This window comes from Gobius niger (assembly GCF_951799975.1).
Source record: "Gobius niger genome assembly, chromosome: 20".
In the NCBI taxonomy this organism is placed as follows: domain Eukaryota; kingdom Metazoa; phylum Chordata; class Actinopteri; order Gobiiformes; family Gobiidae; genus Gobius; species Gobius niger.
Window position 1 is genome coordinate 15,220,540 of NC_136871.1, and position 25,518 is coordinate 15,246,057.

The 25,518-nt window shown below is 42.5% G+C and overlaps 2 protein-coding genes across 3 annotated transcripts; one reads left to right on the forward strand and one right to left on the reverse strand.

Annotated features, from left to right (window-relative positions):
- Positions 1–2,618: 2,618 nt before the first annotated feature.
- myh7ba (myosin, heavy chain 7B, cardiac muscle, beta a) lies at positions 2,619–16,212 on the forward strand (the record flags this gene model as incomplete). 2 transcript variants are annotated; one of them, XM_079578237.1, is made up of 42 exons in its annotated part: positions 2,619–2,715; positions 3,147–3,250; positions 3,316–3,459; positions 3,531–3,687; positions 3,855–3,882; positions 4,058–4,154; positions 4,624–4,647; positions 4,718–4,810; positions 4,893–4,956; positions 5,023–5,121; positions 5,199–5,302; positions 5,377–5,515; positions 5,585–5,703; positions 6,016–6,165; positions 6,246–6,416; positions 6,549–6,728; positions 6,816–6,948; positions 7,028–7,101; positions 7,454–7,541; positions 7,613–7,730; positions 7,880–8,003; positions 8,081–8,217; positions 9,456–9,711; positions 9,952–10,194; positions 10,335–10,511; positions 10,589–10,734; positions 10,816–10,906; positions 10,998–11,387; positions 11,643–11,769; positions 11,984–12,102; positions 12,171–12,367; positions 12,491–12,674; positions 12,742–12,907; positions 12,981–13,105; positions 13,228–13,343; positions 13,570–13,762; positions 14,397–14,600; positions 14,741–14,866; positions 14,951–15,121; positions 15,205–15,309; positions 15,389–15,484; positions 15,562–16,212. In XM_079578237.1, the coding sequence occupies 42 exons, from the start codon at positions 2,619–2,621 to the stop codon at positions 15,760–15,762; spliced, it is 5,877 nt and encodes a 1,958-aa protein (XP_079434363.1). In that variant the 3' UTR covers positions 15,763–16,212. The 2 variants fall into 2 exon arrangements, with proteins under 2 accessions (XP_079434363.1, XP_079434362.1); XM_079578236.1 differs by lacking the exon at positions 4,624–4,647 and having other exon boundaries at positions 7,022–7,101.
- Positions 16,213–16,249: 37 nt separating this feature from the next.
- trpc4apa (transient receptor potential cation channel, subfamily C, member 4 associated protein a) lies at positions 16,250–25,377 on the reverse strand. Its single transcript, XM_079578255.1, has 18 exons — positions 25,213–25,377; positions 24,175–24,303; positions 23,973–24,089; positions 23,832–23,889; positions 23,702–23,757; positions 23,479–23,607; positions 23,108–23,309; positions 22,807–22,992; positions 22,579–22,721; positions 22,381–22,512; positions 22,221–22,279; positions 21,961–22,146; positions 21,782–21,872; positions 21,566–21,706; positions 20,133–20,244; positions 19,867–19,979; positions 19,553–19,759; positions 16,250–17,921 (listed from the first exon to the last, which is right to left on the reverse strand). Exons 1-18 carry the CDS (start codon positions 25,336–25,338, stop codon positions 17,784–17,786), a joined length of 2,325 nt encoding a protein of 774 aa, XP_079434381.1. The 5' UTR covers positions 25,339–25,377; the 3' UTR covers positions 16,250–17,783.
- Positions 25,378–25,518: the final 141 nt, after the last annotated feature.

Sequence of the window (25,518 nt, forward strand, 5' to 3'; positions counted from 1 at the left end):
AACGAAACGCAGAGAATTGGGGAAAGCGAAGGAAAAGGAAATCTCTGACTGCACTTTTCCTTAGTGGCTTTATTACTATTTTCAGTTTATATGTTGCCAAAAGTAGCTCAGTTTCAGTTTATTTCGGTCAAAATTATGCACAAAAGATTTATATTCAGTTAAGCATACTTGTTCATAACATACAAAATGACTGAAAAGGTATAGGCTTTTTTTGTGTGTAACTCAACAACTTTTTTCAAACAGTAACATGTAATACAAACATATTACACTTCTAGAGCTGTAATCATTAATATAGAATATATTACATTTTTTAAGTAACTTGCCCAACACTGTCCATCTACACCAATGGACTTTTCAACAACCACTAGTGGAAAGTTTATTGCTTTGCCTCAGAAAGAAGCAGATGAATAAACTGACATGAGGAAGAATCTTTGAACGGATTAATTGGCTTTCCCTTCCTCCAATTGTCATTGCAAGTCATCTGCCTCCCACATGCTGTGCTTCACATGATTCGCTCAAAATAGGTATAACACTTTTATTCCAGTAAGCTAGCGCTGCCCCCAGAGCTCCCCTAAACATTGAGTCAGAGATAAAGTTGATTACAGTGTACCTAGAGTCACTTCAGCCATATTTCTCATTCGGTGTGCATCTCATTGCCTAAGACCATTGGCATTCAGTGCATGATGATCTAAAACAACTGTGACTGACCCCCAGATCCAACTCTGATACCCAAAATGTATCCTCTCCACCAGCTCTGCACCAGTGCACCAAGATGAGCTCTGTGTTGGCAGCATGTGGTCTAGCAACGTATTTGATCTGGTTCCATCATTAAATTGTGTTTAACTGTACATGTGACGGGCGCCAGAGTCACGTTTGAAGCTAAATGATTTTGTGAAACACTGGGGACGTAAGCAGAGCTGTTTCTTGGAGAAGTCAGCTGTTAAAGTGAGCAGCAGTGTGGCGGTGTGGAGAGACGCGGCGCGGCAAACACTCCACTACACATGTGTGTTTATGTGCGCTTTTTTTAAAGCCAGCGGCTCTGGGGCTTTGGGATTCATCTTCTCCTCATGTGTTATCAGCATGCCAGCTTTTCAAATGTGTACCAAGTGACATAGTACATAAAGCAGTCACTGGCCCACTCTGAAGAGCTCCTTGTCCCAGAATAGCACGGACCCACTCCTATCTCACCGATGCCCGAGAAAGTTTAAGCCATCACTGCAACACCTCTCAGTCTGCCAGGCACACTGATAGCAAACAAAGATGGCCAACACAGGCTTTGAAGTGCGGGGTTTGTTTTCTTCTTTCTATACAAACTATTAGAGATTATTCAAACAACAGAGTCCTTTCAATAATATCAACTGTTATCTATTTAGAAATACTGAAACTGTAAGCTCATCCACAGTAAATGCCAATAAGAATCAGAAATTAACTATCGCAAGTGCCCTCTACAACAATTTCACCTTTAAAAAATAAAAATAAAAAATCCACACAGAATTGTGTTTCTATGTTAAGTTTTGTCTTTTGAATATAAACCTGTAATTGATTAATTTTTCAGGTTTTGTTTATATACACTATGGGAGGATATGTTGGGTTTCCCATTAAAAAAAAAAGTTTAAGTTTAAGTCTAGCACTTACTGTTAATTTCCCTATCAGGAATGCAGGACTCTGGCTTTGTCTATTCTGAGAAACTGTGGTCCCCGGCCCCTCCCCCTGCACTGCACTCTCCCCTCACTCTGAAGGTCAGTCCGGAGCCACAGATCTGTACCAAGAGCTCAAGCCTGATAGAAGTCATCTAAATGTAACCACATATTTATGTGAAGGCTATGGCGATATAAGAAAAAAACATTATAAAAGACAGAGTGCATAGATTTACACACAGTTGTTTCAGACCATTGTGTGGGCCGCATTTCTCTATTAATATAATACTGTGTACATAAACTGTAGCTGTGTTTAAATACTGAAATAATACACACAGTGCTAAAAAGAAATGTCGGAATTTTCCTGACAAGTGGTCAACTGATTTGATGATATGCTGCATGAGTGGTTGCAAAGTAAAAGAATTTGCAGGGATGCTGCCATTAAGCCCCTATCCCTCCCTCTCCCTTGCACTGTGTACAGTGAACAAAATAACTGGGATACAAAAATAGCCGCCTTGGGTTTAGCGCAATGACAAAAACGTAGCTTTCCTTTTGTGTCAATTGAGACGGGTGCGAGGCACCAATGGGCGTTGGAGGAGGTGGCATATGCTAATAAGAGACAAATGTCCACTGACCGTGACCTTGAGAGTCTCACTATAAAGCAGGCAACTTCTTAACGGGGCTGTTGTTTGGTTGTGGTCCGGGGGTCAGTGGAAACTTCGGTAGGTTTTACGAGGCTCATTACAGAGGCTTTCCTCCAGTAGCAGACAGTAGACGGACACTGACCGGAGACAAGTTTCTCACAGCGACTCGTTCATCACTTGTGGACATTTTGACGTTAACACTAGTTTCCATCCAAAACCAACTGCTGACTTTGTTTTCTTACCAAAGGACGTCCCGTCACTCCGCGAGCCCCGTGTGAGTCCAGTGGTGTGAGTCCAGTGGTGTGTGCCCGGTGGCTGAACCCGGAGAGAAGCCACCATGTCCCGCTTCGACATTAAGGAGTTTGGGGAGGCTGGGCCGTTTTTACGCAAAACCGACATAGAGCTGCTGGCAGCGCAGATCCTCGCATTTGATGGTAAGCTCATGATCTGACAGGAGACAGACACAGGAGACATTAAAGTGCACTTTTGAAAGTAAAATGAAGGCAGTTACATTATGAATAACTGTAAATATAAGGTCCATGTTAATATGTTTGTTTTCTTGCGTTAAGAAACCAATTTACATTTATAGGCCCGGGTTTGCAGTATTTATTAAACTTTGTCTTCAGTGATTTTAAAACAGTCTAAACGTGAACAGTTTCTGAGGCCTGTGGTTAAGATGCAGGTGGGTTTTGGTTTGGGTTTAGTTTTCCCTTTTTGCTCAAAAACAAAATGAAATTGATGCGCAGTTTTTTGTCACGTCTTTCCGCTTTTTGTTGTGGGCCATTATTAAGATTTCTTTATTAAAAATGTTTTAGATATTATTCATTCTTCAGTTGTGTCTGGCCTAACCAAGCAGCCGTTGCAGGGAAGAAGCGCGCGTGGATCCCCGATGAGAAGGAGGCCTACATCGAGATCGAGATCAAGGAGCGCAGCGGTGACAAAGTCATCGTCGAGACTCAAGACGGGAAGGTAAATTCAACCCCAATAAAGACAATACTAATGACGCCACGGATTTACCTGTGCCGTGCGTTTAGACGCTGACCGTGAAGGACTCGGACATCCAGCAGATGAACCCTCCCAAGTATGACATGATCGAAGACATGGCCATGCTCACTCACCTCAACGAGGCCTCGGTGCTCAACAACCTGCGCCGGCGCTACGCGGCCTGGATGATCTACGTGAGCTGAAAACCACACATGGTGATAGTGAGACCGGACTTGTGCTCCATACTGTGTTTCTATGTGAACAGACGTATTCAGGACTGTTCTGCGTCACGGTGAACCCGTACAAGTGGCTGCCGGTGTACACGGCCCCGGTAGTGGCTGCGTATCGAGGGAAGCGTCGGTCTGAGTCGCCGCCGCACATCTACTCCATCGCGGACAGTGCCTACAATGACATGCTGCGCAGTGAGTAACGTTCAGCAAATATGATACAACTTTAGCTGTTCTCGTTTTGGTCACATCATTTAGTTTATCAAAATATAGGAGCCTCAGCCTGTATCAAAGCCAAACACAGGATCATTGTCTCACAGATTTATTTCTGCACATTCAGTTCAGTATTGTTTCTGTTCTAGATCGTGAGAACCAGTCCATGCTCATCACGTAAGTAATAAGCTTTATGAGTATATCATCATTATTATTATGTTAACCCACCACACACAGGTGTTTCAGCACAAACTATTTTGCTTTTTTGTTTGATATATGTATTTTTTTAAACATACTTTTTATTCTAGTTTTGTGACGGATTTTGCCTTTTTTCATGTCCACACCACTTTAGCGGAGAATCCGGTGCTGGCAAAACTGTCAACACGAAACGTGTTATTCAGTATTTTGCCATTGTGGCAGCTCTTGGGGAAGCAACTGCTAAGAAAGGAGTAAGGCCAAAATGGCATCCTCTATTTTTTTGTTTCCCATTTCCCTTTTCAAGTTTTGGCTTTTTCTGATTTGATTTTTGTTTTCATTTTTGATCTCAGGTATCATGTTCCCTTAAAAACCTCGTCTTATATTCCTGTCTCTGAGACCTTTCATGTTTGAGCCTTCCCCTCATGTTTTGTGTGGTCAGCCACATTACTCTGCCTCCCCGTTTTTTCAGTTCTCCTTTTCATACCATTTTCACTTTTGGAAATCTATTAAAACATATAATATATAACACGTGATTTTTTTTTTTTTTACTCATGATTTTTCCCTTTGGCTTTTTCTTCTTGAAGTTGTGGCGTGATTCCTGCCTTCTATTTGCTGCATCTTATTATTTGATTACAGCTTTAACAACCATCACCTCATTTTGTTTATTGTTTCGATTTTAATGTTTTCAACTGTAACCTTTATTTGTTTTATCCATTACAGCACGGTCCTGCCACTAAAACAGGGGTAGGTTTCATGCTCGTCCTCCCAATGACTACATCTAAACAGAAACTGACATGACACCTGTCTTTATTAGGGGACTCTGGAGGACCAGATTATTGAGGCGAATCCGGCGATGGAGGCATTTGGAAATGCTAAAACACTGAGGAATGACAACTCATCTCGCTTTGTAAGCTTAGGTTTACATTAATGCGCAGCTATCGGCTTTGTACCACTGCTTTATGGATATTTATGTTTCTGTCGTCCTGCAGGGCAAGTTTATCAGAATACACTTTGGCCCAACTGGGAAACTGGCCTCATCTGACATTGATATATGTAAGTTTGTCAAAGGTGTAAATTCATATGCTACTTGATTTCATAACAATATTTCTGTTGATTCAGATCTTCTGGAAAAATCCAGAGTAATATTTCAGCAGCCTGGGGAGCGCAGCTACCACATCTACTACCAGATCATGTCACAGAAGAGACCTGAGCTCTTAGGTCACTACACGGTTATATCATGACATTCACTCTCAAAGTAAACAAATATTAATTAATTAATATCATTTAATATGCAGATATGCTGCTGGTGTCCTCCAACCCCTATGACTACCACTTCTGCTCCCAAGGAGTGACCACTGTGGAGAACATGGATGATGGGCAGGAACTCATGGCTACTGATGTAGGCACTGTTAGCTACATTATAATAATGTTGTGCAATACTGCAAGAAAAAAAATCACTTGTTTTCTTCGTAGCATGCCATGGATATTCTAGGTTTCCTGCCTGATGAGAAGTATGGCTGCTATAAAATAGTTGGCGCCATTATGCACTTTGGCAACATGAAGTTCAAGCAAAAGCAGCGCGAAGAACAGGCGGAGACTGACGGCACTGAAAGTATGAAGCCCTGGCTAACTTTTCCATTGAACCAGCTGTGCATTGACCGTCGTCCTTTGTGGTGAACAGGTGCAGACAAGGCCTCTTACCTAATGGGAGTCAGTTCAGCTGATCTCATAAAGGGTTTGCTTCACCCTCGAGTGAAGGTGGGCAATGAGTATGTGGTAAAGGGACAGAATGTCGAACAGGTAAGCAACAAATTACATTATTCTGTAAACACTGTGAACTGAATAAACAATGTTGTTCGCCTTCCCTGATTCACATTCTTTAAGTAGATCACTCAATATCAGAGCCATTGAGACACATTTTCTAACGGTATGAGAGAAACTGTCAAATGTTAAAAGAATCATAAAGTATCTACCTCAAATTTATCTAAAATATTTACCTATGTTTGGGGATCGCTCTTGAACAACATTATTTATCTATTTACAGTTTGATTCTGCTTTAAGTATCATGATCCGATATTATCCCTACATGACATCTGTGGGCTGTGTGTGTAGGTCAACTATGCGGTGGGCGCTCTCGCCAAAGCCACCTACGACCGCATGTTCAAGTGGCTGGTGGGACGCATTAACCGCACTCTGTACACTTCGCTGCCTCGCCAGTTTTTCATAGGAGTCCTGGACATTGCTGGCTTTGAGATATTTGATGTGAGTGAAGGAGGTTACGTTATGTTTAATATATCTCTGTCCTATTTGCTTTTAATACTTCCTGTCACTCTTTTCTGTAGCTCAACAGCTTTGAGCAGCTGTGCATCAACTTCACAAATGAAAAACTGCAACAGTTTTTCAACCACCACATGTTTATCCTGGAGCAGGAAGAATACAAACGGGAGGGCATTGAGTGGACTTTCATTGACTTTGGCCTTGACCTTCAGGCTTGCATTGATCTTATTGAAAAGGTAATGTAGGAATAGACACATTTAACATGATTGTCTTAAAAGTTAACCATTTGTGTAGAGAGTGTTTAATTTTATCTAAAGACCATTTCAGTTTTTTTTTATTGTAAGAAAATACTACATTTTTCCTCGCAGCCTCTTGGAATTATGTCTATCCTTGAAGAGGAGTGCATGTTTCCAAAGGCCACCGACAGCAGCTTTAAAGCCAAGCTGTACGACAATCACATTGGGAAGTCACCCAATTTCCAAAAGCCACGACCGGACAAGAAGCGCAAATTTGATGCCCAGTTTGAACTTGTGCATTATGCTGGAGTGGTGAGATAAAAGCTTTCCAGTTGCTCAAAAATATTTTATATGCGTAAACACAATATATTGCAATACTCTCCTGTGGTTGGTTTGCAGGTGCCTTACAACATTGCTGGTTGGCTGGATAAAAACAAAGACCCCCTCAATGAGACAGTTGTAACATGTTTTCAGAAGTCGGCCAATAAGCTGCTGGCTTCACTGTATGAGAACTATGTTGTCTCAGACACAGGTACAAGAGTTAAAGGTGTTTGAATCATGTGAATGCCACAGAGATACTAACACTGATAAATCTACTAAAACAGCGACAGGTGAAGCCAAGTCAGGGGGCAAGGAGAAGAGGAAGAAGGCAGCCTCGTTCCAGACAGTGTCTCAGCTTCATAAGGTGAGACATGGCTGGACAAGAGCAGATTACTGCATTGTTTTGGGACCGGTCAAGGAAGTAGCTCTGATCTCTGGACATATGGGACGGAGGCCGTTAAGACTTGCAGTGATGTTTAGGGCAATGATCACATGAACATCACTTTAAGTCTGTGCTGTCTCCCTTCACTTTACTCCAAGAGTTGTCTGAAGGAAGCATGTAAAGAATGCAAAGGATGATTTACTATAAATAAAAATTGCTGCTATATTTAGTGATGAATTGTATGCTTGTTTCTGCATGTGAAGGTTGTATATTTCACACATATATTACAACTACATTTATCGGTTAAAAGTTTCTTCACTTTTCATGTTTTCAGGAAAACCTTAACAAGCTGATGACGAACTTGCGAAGCACGCAGCCACACTTTGTCCGCTGTATCATCCCGAATGAGACCAAGACTCCAGGTAGTACCACACCACATGAGTCTGTAGCTTGAGAAGACAGTATGTGTGAAAACAATACTGTGTCATTCAAGGGATCATGGACCCATTCCAGGTGCTCCACCAGCTGCGCTGCAACGGTGTGCTGGAGGGTATCAGAATCTGCAGGAAGGGCTTTCCCAACCGCATACTCTACGCCGAGTTCAAACAGCGGTAAGACCCACATGTTGCCTTTGTCTGTGCCCTAATTATAATTATAATAATGTGTAATGTCATAATAACATTGTAATGATTTGTTTTGTATTACTTATGAATTAGTCAGATCATTATTAATGTTATTCTTGAACATATTTTTCACTCAGTTATCGCATCTTAAACCCTCAAGCCATCCCTGATGATAAGTTTGTGGACAGTCGAAAAGCATGTGAGAAGCTGCTCGGTTCATTAGACATCGATCACAACCAATATAGGTTTGGACACACCAAGGTATGAGCCCAGAAACTCGCCCTGTCTGAAAGTCGCCGTTGTTTGAAACCACATAATCCCTTTGTGCTGCGTTGCAGGTCTTCTTCAAAGCAGGGCTGCTGGGTCACCTCGAGGAGTTGAGGGATCAGCGCCTGGCCAAAGTCCTCACCCTGTTGCAGGCTGTGGCTCGAGGGAAGATCATGAGGCTCGAGCGATTTAGGATGACAGAGAGAGAGTAAGGAGTTCTACTACCTATTACTCAAATAGATTAGATTAGACATTTACAGCATTTGCATTTAAGAATAACAACATGCAATTCACTGTAAGTCACTCTTTGTTAATTAACTGTTAATGTGATGCTTTTGAAGCTGTTCATTAATCATCATGTCCACTGACAAACTGAGCAATGTCATCAGATTTTTAAATCCTAGTGACTACTAAGTGACAAACTGCTAGAATTACCTGAAAAAGGTTGTGCAGTTGGCGCTGCTATAGCTACACAACGAGATGAGTGTATTAGAGTTTATTAAAAAAACTGCAGTTGTTTGCTGTGACAGGTTCAATAGCAACTTGATCAGCTGCCAGTCTTTCTGTGTGACACCCAATACCCCAGTGTTCACTCCCTGCTACAGCTTGTCTGGAATTGGCCGGGCAGTGTTATCGGCGTGTGCACAGCGTGTGTGTTCCCTTCTATGGTCCGCAGGCGTGTGTGTGGCCACGTTGTTAATAAGACTCACTGTAGGTTTAGTCCATTCTGCGCTGCACACTTTAAATGAGACAAAGCTGACGGTGTCCTCAGAGCCAGGTGGTGACATGTGTCAAGAGGCAGCTGCTGCTCGGGCCCACCCTAAAAATACACGCACCCTCCCTGGACTCCCCGCAGCCTGGGCCCTTTTGTCCACGGCGCCTCCACTTCTGAGCGAGTGCATTGGCGGGATATGTGGCGGGTGACAGAGGATTAGAGGCCGCGGCTGGACAGAGGGCTTCGGTTCCTAAATAAATGCACATGCTCACCTTAGAGAGGCACACAGCGTGGAGTCATGTCAAAAATGCAGTCAGCTCCCCACCCTCTCTCACTCGCAAAGGTTACCCCTCAATCTCTCTCCGATCACACAAAGTCCTTGAGTTTCCATATTTAGGGCGACAGAGGCTAAATCAATGTGTGCACCTGGTTTTGGAACCCATGAAATATCATTGGGTGTATGATTAGCTGCACCGCAAGGATAGTTGTGCCAAAAAATCAAAAGAGCAAGGACAAGCGGATGAATATATAAATGGGAAAGTCCAGGATAAATCCATCTGACCTTTGCAACCTCATCCTGTTACTCCAAACCTTTAATAAGAAAGCTTTGGACATGGAAAACAGGTCTTCCATCTAGTAAAAGCCAGGAAAGTTAGAAATATATATATATATATATAAGTAAATAAAATCATGATGAATTTATCATTTTGTTTTTATTTTGCTTCTTACAGGCAGGCTCTGATGATCATCCAGTGGAACATTCGAGCATTTAACGCGGTTAAGCACTGGCCGTGGATGAAACTGTTCTTCAAAATCAAGCCTCTGCTGAAGAGCGCTGCCACAGAGAAGGAGCTGGCTGCTCTGAAGGAAGAGCTCAATAAACTGAAGGAGGCTTTTGAAAAGTCGGAGCTGAAAAGGAAGGAGCTGGAGGAGCGGCAGGTCAGCCTGACCCAAGAGAAGAATGACCTGTCTCTGCACCTTCAGGCGGTACGCCACACTCATGCACTGTCCCACACGTGTTTGCTCTGAGCCACTTTAGTGCGGTTTCATTCACTGTACAATACCTATTTTGGCCTCATACTTGTATCTATAACATTTATGAACTAAAAATCCTGTTTTTTTGTGAAAGCAAATATAGTAAAGCTAGTACTATTATTCAAAGCTTGTGGATCAACAACTGGATCTATTGAATTAAACATAAAAATTGTTCTCGATCATGTGACGCAGGAGCAAGACAATCTGGCTGACGCAGAGGACCGATGTGACCTGCTCATCAAGACCAAGATCCAGCTGGAGGCCAAAGTCAAAGAGCTGATGGAGAGACTTGAGGATGAGGAGGAAATGAACGCTAACGTTCTTGCCAAGAAGCGCAAGCTGGAAGACGAGTGCGCTGAGCTGAAGAAGGACATTGATGACCTGGAGATCACCTTGGCCAAAGTGGAAAAGGAGAAACATGCCACTGAGAACAAGGTACGAACATTTTTTTGTGTTTAAAAAGTAGAATTTATATTTTTATAAATGTATTTATTTTATTTTGGACAAATTGTGCAACAAAAAAATAAACAAACAAGAAAGTGACATTTTGTGATGCACTGTCTGAACCTTTATAGGTGAAAAACCTTATAGAAGAAATGGCAGCTCTGGATGAAACCATTCTGAAACTGACCAAAGAAAAGAAAGCTCTTCAAGAGGCCCATCAGCAGACTCTGGACGACCTGCAGGCTGAGGAGGACAAAGTCAACTCCCTGACCAAGGCCAAGACTAAGCTGGAGCAGCAAGTGGACGATGTGAGTTTAACTCACATCTTTCAGAACTGAAATGACTGGTGACTTCTAACCATGCCCTTTCTTATTTTCCAAACCAGCTGGAGAGCTCCCTGGAACAGGAAAAAAAGATCCGTTTAGACCTTGAACGGATTCGCCGCAAGCTGGAGGGTGATCTGAAACTGTCCCTGGAGTCGGTCATGGACCTGGAGAACGATAAGCAGCAACTCGAAGAGAAGCTGAAAAAGTAAAAATAAAGAAAGAAGAAGAAGGCTAAGAAAATCCATATAATATAATATATAATCCATATAATTTTGTTTCTTTCCAGAAAAGACTTTGACATTAATGAAATGAGTGGGAGAATTGAGGATGAGCAAGCTATGGTCAACCAGCTGCAAAAGAAGATAAAAGAACTACTGGTGAGAACTGATATATAAAAACCCCTGTGCCATATAAAGTTTAAATAAATCCTTTTATATAAATGTGCTGAGCGCTGGTGTTGCCTTACAGGCTCGTACTGAGGAGCTGGAAGAAGAGTTGGAGGCCGACCGCGCCTGCAGGGCCAAAGTGGAGAAGCAGCGCGGAGACGTGTCCCGAGAGCTGGAGGAGCTCAGCGAGCGATTGGAGGAGGCTGGAGGAGCCACTTCAACTCAGATCGAGATCAACAAGAAAAGAGAGTCTGACTTCCTGAAGCTGCGGCGGGACCTGGACGAAGCCATGCTGCACCACGAGGCCACCACAGCCGCCCTGAGGAAGAAGCACGCGGACAGTGTGGCCGAGCTGAGCGAACAAATCGACAGCCTGCAGAGAGTCAAGCAGAAGTTGGAGAAGGAGAGGAGTGAGGCCAAGATGGAAGTTGATGACCTGGCCTCTACAGTGGAGCAGCTGTCCAAAGCCAAGGTCAGAAGAAGGAACATGTTCAAATGTTTAGAGCAAAAGTTGGACATTTCAAACACTATTGTTCCAGCCTCAGCGTCATCTGTTTGAGTCCCTGCTCTGAAAATGGTCTTTTCCAGCTTTTCCCCATAAACGGTCCTGTCTAATAAAGCCAACAAGCCAAAAATACTACTACACATTAACAAAAGTGTAGTTTATAAGTTTAAAATATTTACCTAGGATCAATAGACTAACACAACATGTATGTGTATTGTGCAGGCCACTTCTGAGAAGATGTGCCGCTCGTATGAGGACCAAATGAATGAGGCTAAAGCTAAAGTGGAGGAGCTCCAGAGGCAGCTCAGCGAGACCAACACACAGAAGGCCAGAGCTCAGGCCGAAAGCTGTAAGAACCTGAACACATTCCTTTGCTCTTATTGCTGCACTTCACCAGAACAGTAAAGATGCTGTGTCATATTTCTACTGGATCGTTTTACATAAAGCATTATATCTTAGAATGATTCAAATAGAAAAGGTTTAAATGTTAAACGTTTTATCAACATGATCAGCTATTTCTTCTTGAGTGTTGAGTTATATTTTAAATAATCTCATCTGTTTAGCGGAGCTTGCCAGAAAACTTGAAGAACGAGAGTCCCTGGTGTCACAGCTCCAACGAGCCAAGAACTCTTTTGGTCAAAATGTGGAAGAGCTCAAGAAGCAGCTGGAGGAGGAGAACAAGGTCAGCTCCAGACACAGTGATGTGACTCTAACAGCAGCAGGTATTTACTGACATGTGCGGCTCTTTAGGCCAAGAGTGCCCTGGCTCATGCTCTGCAGTCGTCTCGCCATGACTGCGACCTCCTGAGGGAGCAGTATGATGAGGAGCAAGAGACCAAGGCCGAGCTGCAGAGGGCTCTGTCCAAAGCCAATGTGGAGGTGGCTCAGTGGAGGACCAAGTACGAGACTGACGCCATTCAAAGAACTGAGGAGCTTGAGGAGGCCAAGTGAGTCCAGGTTTCTAAGAATAGAAATTTAAAGTCTTTTTATACTTATTCTTAAGAGATGGTATTTGGGACTGAACTTTTATGGCAGTTTTTTGATAATGCACTGCTTTGATGGTTCCTCAGGAAGAAGCTGGTGGTGCGGCTTCAAGAAATGGAGGAGGCTGTGGAGGCATCAAATGCCAAATGCTCTTCTCTAGAGAAGACTAAGCACCGGCTCCAGACCGAGATTGAGGACTTGGTCATTGACCTGGAGAGATCCAATGCTGCGGCCACTGCCTTGGACAAGAAGCAACGCAACTTTGACAAGGTAGAGCTTGGAGCATCAGCTTCTAGCTACAGGCCAAGGTCCCAGCAACTGAATGTGTTGTGCGCAGGTGTTGGCTGAATGGAGGCAAAAGTATGAGGAGTGTCAGACAGAGCTGGAGTCATCTCAGAAGGAGTCTCGCAGCCTGAGCACAGAGCTCTTTAAACTCAAGAACTCCTACGAGGAGACTCTGGAACATCTGGAGACGCTCAAGCGCGAGAACAAGAACCTTCAAGGTACCACCTCTGAAGAGGGTGGATGAGATGTGTGTTCCCCTGGGCTCTACTAACCACTACTCATGTTCAACAGAGGAGATCGGCGACCTGACTGATCAAATCAGCCAGGGATCAAAGACTATCCATGAGTTGGAAAAAATCAAGAAGGGCTTGGACCTGGAGAAGAGTGAGATTCAAGCTGCTCTGGAGGAGGCTGAAGTAAGGATTCCTTTGTCTGTGTAATTTGGGATATTCAATTATATTTGCTTGTGACATGTGGTACAATTTAACAACATAGTTACTCTAGGGTTGCTCATTAGTGAAGTCTCCGATTTGTTTAGGGCACTCTGGAACATGAGGAAAGTAAAACTCTGCGCATCCAGCTGGAGTTGAACCAGATCAAGGCAGATCTGGACAGAAAACTGGCAGAAAAGGAAGAGGAGTTGGACAACCTGAGGTGCGCATCACAGAGAAACGCCGGAGAAAAACACCGATCGCAGACTAGTCAAAATCTCTTTAATTAAGCTCTTGATAAAAGTAGATTTGTACAAAAAAAATTTCTTTTATGTTGCTATTGTTCCATTGGTGTTTTTTCACTTGTCAGAATCTATTGAAATTCAATATTTTAAATTAAGAGAAATAATTTCAGGTTGTCATTTTATTGACTTCTGTGTCTTGTACAGGCGTAATCACCAGAGAACACTGGAGTCCATGCAGGCCACACTTGATGCAGAGGCCAAGTCTCGCAATGAAGCCGTGCGCCTGAGGAAGAAGATGGAGGGTGATCTGAATGAGATGGAGGTGCAGCTCAGCCATGCCAACAGACAGGCTGCAGAGTCCCAGAAGCAACTTCGCAACCTGCAGGTCCAAATTAAGGTGAGCCTCAATTACTTTTTAAAGCTGTTAACTCCTGTCAGTTCTTTCCCTAAGAACTCAAATATCATTTATATTGTAAGTTTTTCTCAGACATTCAGTAGATGTACAATGGAACAAAGTTGTTTTAATATTGCTGAGTAAACTAAAACTTTGGTCTCTTGTGACTGCAAGTCAAAGGAGAAATATAATCTGCTGGATGTAGACAGGGTGACCAGATGTCCCAATGTACCCGATACAGTCCCAGTTTGGTACTCTGTTCCATGTTCCCATGAATGTATCCAAAACGGTTGATTTGTCCCAGTATTACACAACTTCCGTCCCAGGTAATAATGACTTTTGGCTATGTTTACGTCAAACACGACTGAATCAATTAAAAAGCTCAAAACTTTAATCACCTCAATGCTTGTTGGTCCATTTAACTGATTTAATTAGACTTTAGGAAAACAGAAAGAAATACATCAACATCTGGCTCGATCCGCCTTTCCCATTTCAGTCCCAGTTTTTAATGTGGGATTTCTGGTCACCCTAGATGTAGATTAATCATATTTATTTTCATGCATACATCAACAGCCCTCCTAATTTATTGCAGCAGCATGTAGCATTGGAGTACAAGGCTACTCTGTTTTCTTCTCAGGATGTTCAGCTGGAGCTGGACGATACTCTCCATAAGAACGAGGAGCTGAGGGAGCAGATGGCGGTGACTGAGCGCAGGAACAACCTGCTGGCTGCGGAGGTGGAGGAGCTGCGGTCACTGCTGGAGCAGAACGACCGCGCACGCAAACTGGCCGAGCACGAGCTCCTGGAGTCCACGGAGAGGGTCAACCTGCTGCACTCTCAGGTAAATGTGCAGCGTGTGATACAATGACGTGTCAGAACTTAAGCACACATGGAGATCTGATGTTAATTTCTACTGTAGTACAACAAAGTGTTTTAATTGTATTGTATAATGCTATCAACGTTTATACTTTTGCTGTATAGAACACTGGACTAATCAACCACAAGAAGAAACTTGAAAACGATCTGTCCATGCTGTCCAGCGAGGTGGATGAAGCTGTACAAGAGTGTCGCAATGCAGAAGAGAAGGCCAAAAAAGCCATTACTGACGTATGGGCTAAATTCTTTTCAAATGTTACCCTATAGTGAACAGGGAACCCTCAAAGCAACTCAAAACTTGCTCTGTGAACCCAGGCGGCCATGATGGCTGAGGAACTGAAGAAAGAGCAGGACACCAGCTCTCATCTGGAGAGGATGAAGAAAAACATGGAGCAGACCATCAAGGACCTGCAGATGCGTTTGGACGAGGCTGAACAAATTGCCCTCAAAGGGGGCAAAAAGCAACTACAAAAGCTGGAGGCCAGGGTGGGCATCACAACACTTCATAGTTATATTTACACTGACAGTTCTTTACAAGGCAGTGTGTTGATTTGTGGTTTGATAACTAGGTCAAAGAGCTTGAAAGTGAACTAGAAGCTGAGCAAAAGAAAAGCCAGGAGTATCAAAAAGGAGTACGCAAGTATGAGAGGAGGATCAAAGAGCTCTCCTACCAGGTAAACCAGCTGCGAGCACCGATACAGCAAGTTAGGCTTCGGTCTACGATGTTTACGAAGCTTGTAATTGTGGATGCAGGCCGAGGAGGACAAAAAGAACATGATTCGCCTCCAGGACCTCATTGACAAGCTCCAGGCCAAAGTCAAGGGCTTCAAGAGGCAGGCGGAGGAAGCTGTGAGTTCCCCTGAAAGATCCTTTTCACACACGTTCAGTAAACGATTGACTAATGTGTCTGCGACTGTTGCGTTCAGGAGGAGCAGGCCAACACCAACCTGTCCAAGTACAGAAAGCTGCAGCACGAGTTGGACGATGCAGAGGAGAGGGCGGATGTGGCTGAATCGCAGGTCAACAAGCTGCGCGTGCGCACCCGCGACCCGGGCAGCAAGGTCAGCGCACAGGTCAATGGAAGTTACCGTTGCATGTCCAAGGCGCATTTGGTCAGCCTTTATTAAAAGCGACCGGTTAAACTTAGCAGTGTTCTATGACTTCATTTAGTATCTGTGTATGCAGTTGCTAACAAACATCTACTGGTCCTGTTTTGCAGCACGCTGAGTGATGCTGCGGACAACACGTGGGCCGAGCATACCAGAGGCTGCCAGCCCAAACAGCTGAATGTGACTCTCTGAGCGCGTGCCAATAAAAGACTTTTGAACTCGCAACCCGCAGTTTCGTCATCGTCATTAAACACAAACAGCACAGCGTCAAGGTTTTATTCTTTTATTAACAAAGCCGAAAGCTACAAAGAAATGTTTTAATTATTGATCATTCTAATCGAAAGCGATACTACAGTGTTAAATAAATATCGCTGTGATTCTGGCAGTTATTATACAACAGGAGAACAACGTCTGGTCAAACATGCACTCACCTAATGCTTTGAGTAAAATGTCTCCAAATAAAATGCAGTAACAAATGAAAAGCATGGAGCGATCAAGGAGAATGAACAGATTACTGAACCTTTTCCAGTTCTGTCTTGTGAAAGTAAGCCTTATCCCAAAGAAAAGCACCACTCGTTTGTAGCTTATAGGGAGAAAAACCTGTACTTCGTTGGGGACAGCAGTTCTACAGCTCACTGAACAATATTAAGACTAAAAGCACCTCTCCACAATATGCAAACGTCGAGCCAAATCTTTACTCAGAGAATTAGCTTCAAAAAACTATGTGTGAAACGTATGACTTGGTGAATTAGAATGCGTAAATGCTGCCGGAGGTAAATACCAGTAAAAAGTACCCTGTGTCAGTGTCGGTTCAGTATTACAGCATCAGGCAGCTAGTTGGAAATAGTAAAGCACTTATGAATATTCTGAAGTCTAAGATGTGCACATTCCCAACACAAGGACCCAAGACATGCCAAAGGGATAAACCGCAGCAAAGAAAGAAAAAGGTTTTAGCTGAAATACAGACAGAACATTCAAGTGGAGATGTGCGTGGTGCAGGACATGCAGGAATTTAGCACAAGTGTCAAGATGCAGCATGAGGTAGCTTTTTGATTGGACTGTGTGTTAAACAATGGAAACCACGGTGTACAAAGTGTAAAACATCTCATGCAAAGGCAGATTGTCATTCTTCACTTTTATTTTGACGGGGTCCAACCTTGTACCTCCCTAACCTATTGTTTATAGGCCTCAATAAGCATGACAGAAACATTTTACAGAGCCAAATAACGTGTGATGTACTCACACTTGAGCCTGCATAGTTTATTTTCTTCCCAATGAACATCCTTTACAACTTGAAACACATTCTGTTACAAAATAAAGATATCTTTAATCATTAGCCTGTTAGAATACAATAAACAATAATAAAAAAAACAACTGAATCTGTGCAATGGTTTATTCTACAGTTTTACCAGAGCTAAAAGCCTTTGTTTTAAGATAAAATAAGTCAACATAAACCTGACAGTACAGAGTCCCTGGGTGAGCTTTCGAAGCTGAACGGAGTGGTTATCTGGATTGGAGGAGCACATTCAACCCGTGTGCTGACTATAGACAGATGTCCACATAATATAATAACCCACAGAGATTAACATCATGGAGCAAAGACTTCACAGCCTTTTCACACAGACCACAACCAAGAAGTGACACAGAATCCTCTAGGCCCGTGAATGAACATCGATGAACATTGGAACAAATATTCAATAGTCTGTGATATTTCTCTTTTTTCTATAGATTGTAAAGACTATTAAAGGCTCCACTGTAATTTCCCGAAAAGCACACAGCCACCCGCGTTTTCAGATTTCCAGAGGTTTTCACGGACGTAATGTGTTAAAGCGTTTCGTTTTTGTTTTAGGCTGGGCACACAAGTTTCAGTTTTTTCTTTTTTTTTTTTGAAGAGTGAAGCTTTCGTTTCACAACAACCGCAGAGCACCTGGAGGCTCGCTCAGAGGAGTCCTTAACATGCTCCCCGTGACCGCATGCCCGCTCCCACCCCCAGCAGCCTGCGCACTCCTGTTTACCCCGCGGGGAAATGCAGACAACTGTCAATCTTCCAGGAGGTCCTTGTCCAAATCCATGAAAGGCTCATCGATATAGCTGGTAATGGCACAGAGAGAAGTCCTATCTGGGCCCAACAGTACTGACACCGTCTCCTTCCAGTAACTGAACGGGATACAGGAGCTCTGAAGGGGAACGAAAAGACCGTGAGATGTCGGTTCATCTACAACACATGAATTACCATAACAGACGAGCAAAACCACTTCTGCCAAAGGGTCAGACGTGAATATTTTCTGTTTGACCGTAAATTAGCGCAGCTTTGGTTGGAGTGTCTGTTTCTTCTCAGCTAATTTCATCTCTCCTCCTGAAAAGCACTCACACGTTTCAAACTTGTGAACATCTAGAACAACCAGTCATATCCTATGTTAAGCTCTTAACTATTTGCTTGATAAATCCAGGCAGTGACCTTTTATTTTGGTCAGTCTGGGCTGTGCATTTAGGACTGTTGTTTGCTTTAAAACGGAATGCTTTTTTTCTTTTGGCTTAAAAAAAAAAAAAAAAAAAGGCAATTTACCCATATTTCTAAATTGTTGCTGCTACTATTTTACCCACAAGAAAAAAAGAATATAAGGGCTGCACAATAAATAATCATTATTCAGTATTAGATATAGCTTCTTCTGCTATAGATATTGCGCTAAGAAAATCACAGAGGTCTTCAAACTTAAGTGACTGAGATTTTTACGTATAGTATAGTAGTCTTTATTTTTGCTATTTGTAACTGAGATCAATGGGTTTACTGTGTATTTATCTTTAATATTGACACTGTGCTTTTAATTCTGTGTCACCCTGGGGTGCCAACTCGGGCTGAAAGATATATCGTTATCGATAGAGATATGAACCTTCAAGATATCAATATCGCAAAAGAAAAATATATCATTATCGTGTTTAAATAGAGATATGAACGTTCAAAATATTAAAAGCAAGATACAAACAATATAGATTTTCATCAATAAAACTGCACTGTTTTGTATTATGATTTTATGCTCTGAAAAATGCTTAGTTTTCACCTAACCCATAGTTATATCGTATCGCATCGATATCGAGATATCTGGCATGATTATCGAGATATGGGGCGTCCCCCGGAGCTCTTCAGTCATTGCCTGATGTCGGGCATAGTGTCGAAACATTGACTTTAAAGGAGTTTTAAAATGTAAAAAATATGTATTTTCCTCCCCCTACATGTTCCAGCAATGTCCTAATGTGTAGAATCTGTTCCCCACAACTGCCTCTACAATCCTGCACTGTCACTCAAAAAGTTGTTCATTCGGCCGTCATGCACGAGCGTAATATAGAAGCTGCAGTTACGCCTAAGACCTGAGGTGGCAGTAGTGAGTATAAAATTGCCAACATGCATCTAGTCCGTTTAATGTCCTTATAAAATAAAATATAATTCAGCAAGTTTTTGCAGGGTTTGTCCTGATTGGTGTAACATGTGTTGCTCCCTCGTCTCCTACGCAGTTGCCCTAAGTATTTGATGCGCTAAGTCCTCTACTCTACGTTACATAGTAATTAAAAAATTGCAAATGTTCAGTTTGATTTTGTCCCATTTAGTTCTTATCATTTTGACACAACTTGACCCAATAACATTACACAACATTTAAACAAAAAAATGCTAAGCGACAGTTATCAAATACTCTGCATTTTCTCCTCGCAATGTGTAGCTCTACCACACCACTGTGCACTTCATGTTTGGATCATCACTCAGTAATGACTGAGATCCATTACTTGCACACAGGAGTAAACTAAAAGGACTCACGTTCTCCAGACATGTGCTGTCTTTGTCTTTGTTGAGGTAGTGGCGCTGCCAAAAGCGGAGTAAGTTGTGGAAATTGTTGAGCAAACATCCTGGATACTTCTCAGCATACTCCTTCTCTCGCAGAGCGTTGAGGTAGAAGGGCAGCTTGGCTTTCCTCCGGGCCAGCATCAGTATTACCAAACTGGTGTTTAAACAACTCACATTTTCCTAAAGAAGATTAATTTCACAGAAGATAGTTAGTTCACAGAAATAAATAGCTGATTTGATCAAATATAAGACTCATTTGATGTGTTTTTGAAGAGGAAGCTCTGTACCTGTGTGAGCGTCTGTACGTTGATGATGTTGACAAGACGGAAGAGGAAGGACAGTCTGTTTTCTACTCGGGCCATGTATGAAAGCAGGCAGCATTCAGACAACACTTCCACCACTGCAACAAGAGCAGATGTCAATACGATCTAATACTTTTAAGACAAAATGGCATATACCGCGAAGCTGCTTATTTCAACAACTTTGTTAGGGTTTGAGATAAAATAATATAACAGATACCAAAACTTTTAAAATCCATCTCTCTAGGAGTTACCTTTGACATCCTCGGTTTGGCTTTCAAAGCGATCCAAAGAAAGCACAATGCAGCGTACCAACATGTTGGAGTCCACCAGGGAACTGTTGATCTGTGTCAGGAAGGTCTGGAACTACACAATCACAGATTCTACATTCACAGGAGGCTAAAGTTTTTCTACAAAATGTTACATAATACAAGTGTTGTCTGACAGTGACACCTAAAGCCAGGGGTGTGACAATTTACATAAATGTATCAATACATTGCGGCACGATATGCTATTGATACATCTGATGACATCATGCATATTAATGAGGCTGCAGAGCTCCCTGCTTTCAGTCAAGAAAGGCCAATAACGGACAAGAATTCAGTCACAGCAGTAGCACTAAAATCTCTAATAAACGTGTTCAGAAATATAAATAAGATAAGATTAACTTGTGGTTAATGCATCACTTTTAGAAACAGGATTGGGGTTTCTTGTTTATTTAAATGTAATTTAAGTAAATGAAGTGATCGGGCCAGTTCAGTGATAAGTCGGGCAGAATTTACTCACTTATTCATTTCAAAAGTAAATAATGAGTGAACAAATGTAACTCTCGCACACTGGGAAACTTGCAAAAAGTGGGTTTTATTGCAACGTTTCGGCTCTAGGCCTTCATCAGGCAAAATTATTTTTGAGAGCTGAAACCCACTTTTTGCAAGTTTCCCAGTGTGCGAGAGTTACATTTGTTCACATGTTGCGAGCTTCACAACTTCTCCTACGCACCTGGTATGAATTTGATGTGCGAAGCACCCGCTTTCTTCAAAAGTAAATAATGAAAAAGGTGAACAATCATGTATCTCCTTTGAAAATTGTGATGCATCATAGGCTATTTTTGTGCGATATATATTTTCGGTGTATCGTGAGGTTATCGCGAGCCATGTAACGCGTATCGAATCGTCCCAAGTGACACCATGATATCTTTGGGCGCCCTTTTTAACTTATGCAAGTTATACACTGGGTACACCAAAAAAAGAGCTATGAATTTAACTGATTAACTGTTGTGATCTGGGGGCGCTACAGTTGGTTAGGTTTAGGTTCAGCAACACTATGTGTCCAAAGCATGAGATCAGCCCAACATCCCGAATGATCACGTTATTCAATCAACACAATAACCCTGAGGACACTGGCATATTGATATTGATGCCAGGATTCAATGGGCTTACATTATGAAAGAGTGGTTCAGAGAGAATGAGACATTTTCCCACATGGATTGGCCATAGCATAGAGTCCAGATTTGAACCCAAGTGGGCTGTGCTGGAGTTGACTTTGAACAGTGGTCACACTCTCCAGTCACCAATACAAGATCTTGGTGGAAAACGAATGCAAAACTAGATCTTTTGACGTTGCAGAAACAATGCCACAGTGAGTATGCTATAATGAACGCTTAAGGCAGTGTGTCGTGGGGTTTTACCTTTTCTGGAGTATTCACATATTTATTAAATCTCTTGAATGCATCAATGTTAAACTTCATGAGTTCTCCAAGCAGATCGAAGTAACTTTGTAGGACATCTCGTGACGTACAGCCACTGTCTATGATACAGAACAGTATGTGCTGCGAAAACAAAACCCTGTCAGATTCATTTCTCTTTCATCTCTCACAAGGAAACAACAAAAACTACATGCTTACCTCTAAAAGTCCTCGTTTCAGCAAGAACATTTGGTCTGCATAAGATGTGGCTCCTCTGAGGAAACTTTCCACCGCCCTGGCCTGCCAAAATCTGTAGAGTAATACAATTCCATATTACAGCACGAATGTTTGTTTTTTCCTCTTCAGAATTACAATCATTCAGACAAGGCAAGGCTAACCGAAAGGATGAGTCTGGGGGCTCTCTCTTCATGACCGTGAGAAGACGAGTAAGAAGGCCCTTCTTCCCATCGCACACCAAACTTCTGTCTGTGTTCACCAATGCCTCCACCTCAGGGATGTTGGCTTTCATTGATATGGCACTCAGTTCATTCAGCTCCTGACTGTTCAACAGAAGATACTTGTTCCTGAAACATAAGCGATATCATAAGAACAGCCGAATACGTCAAGGCAGAGGTACGTCTTAGACGCCTGCACTCACTCATGGTGATCACTGAAGCTCTGGAGGAGACGCAAAAACTGGATTTTAAAAGAGATTTCCTGAAGTAACAGAGTCATTCATTAGTCTAATTATCTTGATTTTTCTTTTCTTTTTTAAACATGTTGGATTAAACTGAAGAACGGTGATGAATTCTACTTACAGGGCTACAGTCGCAGTTTTCATTCTGGCCATGCACCACATGATTTGAAGAAGTGTACTTCCTCCAAATCAGCTTATCAAAGAGATTATTGAGTCCTGGGATGAGTCGAAATTCAGCTAGCATCTTGTGAACCTGCATTGACAGATATGTTTAGAGAAAGAAAGCACTAAAAACTGAACAGAAGAAAATGTACAATACCTGATTTCTCTGACGACCCATGAGGAGGACGCACAGCACATAGAGCACTTCCACTTTGTACATAATCTCATGGACGATCTTCATCGACTGTGGCAGACGATGTCTTAGTGGGCTGGTTGCTAAGGAGCTCTCATCTGATGATTCTTTGGCATAAAATAAAACAATATTTGATTGGCCCAATCGCTATGACCCAAGAGACATCAGCATGTGCAATGCAACCGAAGTTACCCGTGCTGCTCTGCTCTGCCTCCTCAGTGGCCATCTGCATGAGCGCGTCCAGGACCAGGGCGTTGTCTAACCATGTGTACCAGTCTTCTAGCTCCTGCAGAAAGTTAGCCCCAGTAGCTTCAGACACCTTCCTGGTGGCCAGCTTACAAAGGCGCTCAATGAAGCCAGGAATATTAAGTAACGTCACTAAAGAAAGAGATTTGTATTATTTGGGAGAAAAATAACAATACTATTTCGATTTATAATTATGATATAACAGTGTCAGGCATGCAGATTTCCAAAACGCACTTATCCCACTTACCCTGGTTAACCTCAGCACGTGAAGGACTGGAATTGCGTTTCTGCTGAGCATTTTTGGCCAGAAGGGTGTGTTTATCATCGTTCCCCACATCGGGTTCAGAGATGGTGACAGACAGGATGCGGCAGAAGTTTGCCAGCTGCTGTTGGTCAAAGCTCTGAACCAGACCTGACAAGTTAGGAATACCCTCCAACTGGATCATCTCCTACAACATTAAACAAAGCCATGAATTCACAACATACTCGAAGCAGTCACAAATCAATAAATCTTAAGTTTCTCTACAACTTTGATTTGAAATGAGAACAGAGCCAAAAAAAACTCAACACCATTTTTTTGACACATCAATAATCCACTTACAAACGGAAAACACTGACCTTTTTCACTCCTAGAATATCCTCAATTAAAGTAGCCGTCTGAAGGAAGGTCTTCTTGTTCGTCATTAAGGTAAACAGAAACAGAACAAAGTCGTCCCTCGCTGCCAGGCTCTTTGTGACTCCCTCAGTCTGCAAAGAAAATAAGTTTTACTACGTAATAGACAGGATTTTTTTTTTTTAACTCTGGCCTGGGTCACACAGTAAAATGAAACCTGACACTTACACATATGCAGCAGTTGTAGAGGACACTAAGGCAGTCCTTGACCAGATCATCATTCACTGCAGCAACAAAAGGTAAGTTTTAAAACAGATAAAACAACTTATTTTTGTATCAGTCAGTGAGCCATTCTTACTTTTAGGTTTCTTCTTCTGCATAGTTAATGTGGGCCGCATTAAGATTTCAACTAGCAGCTGCAGAAGGAGATACAGTCAATACATTTTTACAGGTTAAAGGATTTCTAACTGTTGGGTCAGGAGCAAACTTTCACACTCACATCAACTCCACCAAAAAGATCAAAGGTGTATGTGTTGGGGAAGGTGGATTCCTGAGCAGTCTTTCTATCTTCTGTGACAAATGACATGGCCTCCATGGACAGTTGTGACGATAATACCTGATAAGTCAGACTTGTGAGATCTTGATCAACCCAATTACAGTGCAATGCAAAGACACAACCAGAGTAAACATGGCAGACAGACCTTAAGCAGGCTGTGAGCCTGGGAGAGGTCACTGTTGGGATGGCTGCTCTCATGGAGCTTCTGTAACAGCGTGGGGATGCCATGCCACTTAGCACGTTTATCCCTCTCCTGGAGCAGCCCCCCCGGAAGCTGCAGAACAAACCGTGCTCAATTTCACAACATCACAGAGTAATACAGGGCTGTCAGTGTCATATGGACAACTTTCAACACAGTATTGATCTTTGCAAATTGAAAGCGTTAGGGAGCACTGAAAACATCTGACGTTCAGTTTGAATCACTTTAAAGTGCTTGCATTTCTGATACACATTCAAGCTTCCTTCTCTTAAAATACCTTTGTCATAACATAACAACACCAGATAGAAGAGCGAGCACAAGGCTGGACACAAGGACGCGTGAAATCTCAGTTTTAGTAAATAAATATCTTACAAGCACTTTATGACACACATGCAACGTTATATAAAAATATCGACAGCAAACCATACATGTAGCGACAGCTGTTATGGCTTGATCCATTTAAGGAAACGATAGTTTTTGTGGCGAGTGTGTCGTTACGTAATGCCCTGGCTTAAAACCAAACTGTCTAACGCTATCATTCTGACAACATATGAGAAAAAGGGGGGCTTAAACTTTTCCCCAACTATGAAATATATGTCACAGCACCTACAGCCCTGTTTGCCTGGTGATCACTGCCTTTCCCTGACACAGATCGCTTTAGCAGAAATTTTATGTCCAAGCTAACTTGGCCTAAGCTAAGCTAACATTGCTAACAACAAAAGAGCCACTTGAGGCGGAGCTCGTGGTGTATTTCTGACATTTTTGACGTGTCAGTCGGCAGAACTAGATTTTCTGAAGTGGATGCAGTATAACTTTGATGTACATATATGATGACTAGCCCGTATTCTAACAGCTAAGCCGTAAACACTGAGGTGAGAAATGTATCTCCCGTTCAACGTCTTGTGTTCAGGCTGCATTCCAAGCCAAGTCCCTGGCTTCTGTCGACCAACTTTAAACTGTCTTTATATTGAAATATACGCTCACCTGCGTCCCTCGACTGAATCCTCGGCCAGTAATCTTACTAGTCGTGAACTTTGTGACTATATTGCCGTGACAACGTCTTCTTTTTCCTCCATTAAAAGGGGACTCGGGCCCCTGAAGCGTCGCCATTATTTCTTCTTCCTGAACTGGACTGTTCGGCAGGAACTGGGGGCTGGGACCAGATAAGGGCTAAACGCGCCATCTTCTGGTTCACCGTTGTATTGCAATTTACAGTTTTATATTACAGTAGGCTTTAAAGGCCCTATACCCGATTTATTTTTATTGCAAACAATGACAGAAGAGGCCACT

Bases quoted from the DNA above. Each gene is read 5' to 3' on its own strand.
- trpc4apa (XM_079578255.1), bottom strand. From the start codon at position 25,338: ATGGCGACGCTTCAGGGGCCCGAGTCCCCTTTTAATGGAGGAAAAAGA. The intron at 22,513-22,578 runs GTATTGTACATT...CTGTCAATGCAG, and splicing joins TGGGTCGTCAGAGAAATCAG to GTTCACAAGATGCTAGCTGA. The intron at 21,873-21,960 runs GTTAGCCTTGCC...ATTACTCTACAG, and splicing joins CCCCCAGACTCATCCTTTCG to ATTTTGGCAGGCCAGGGCGG.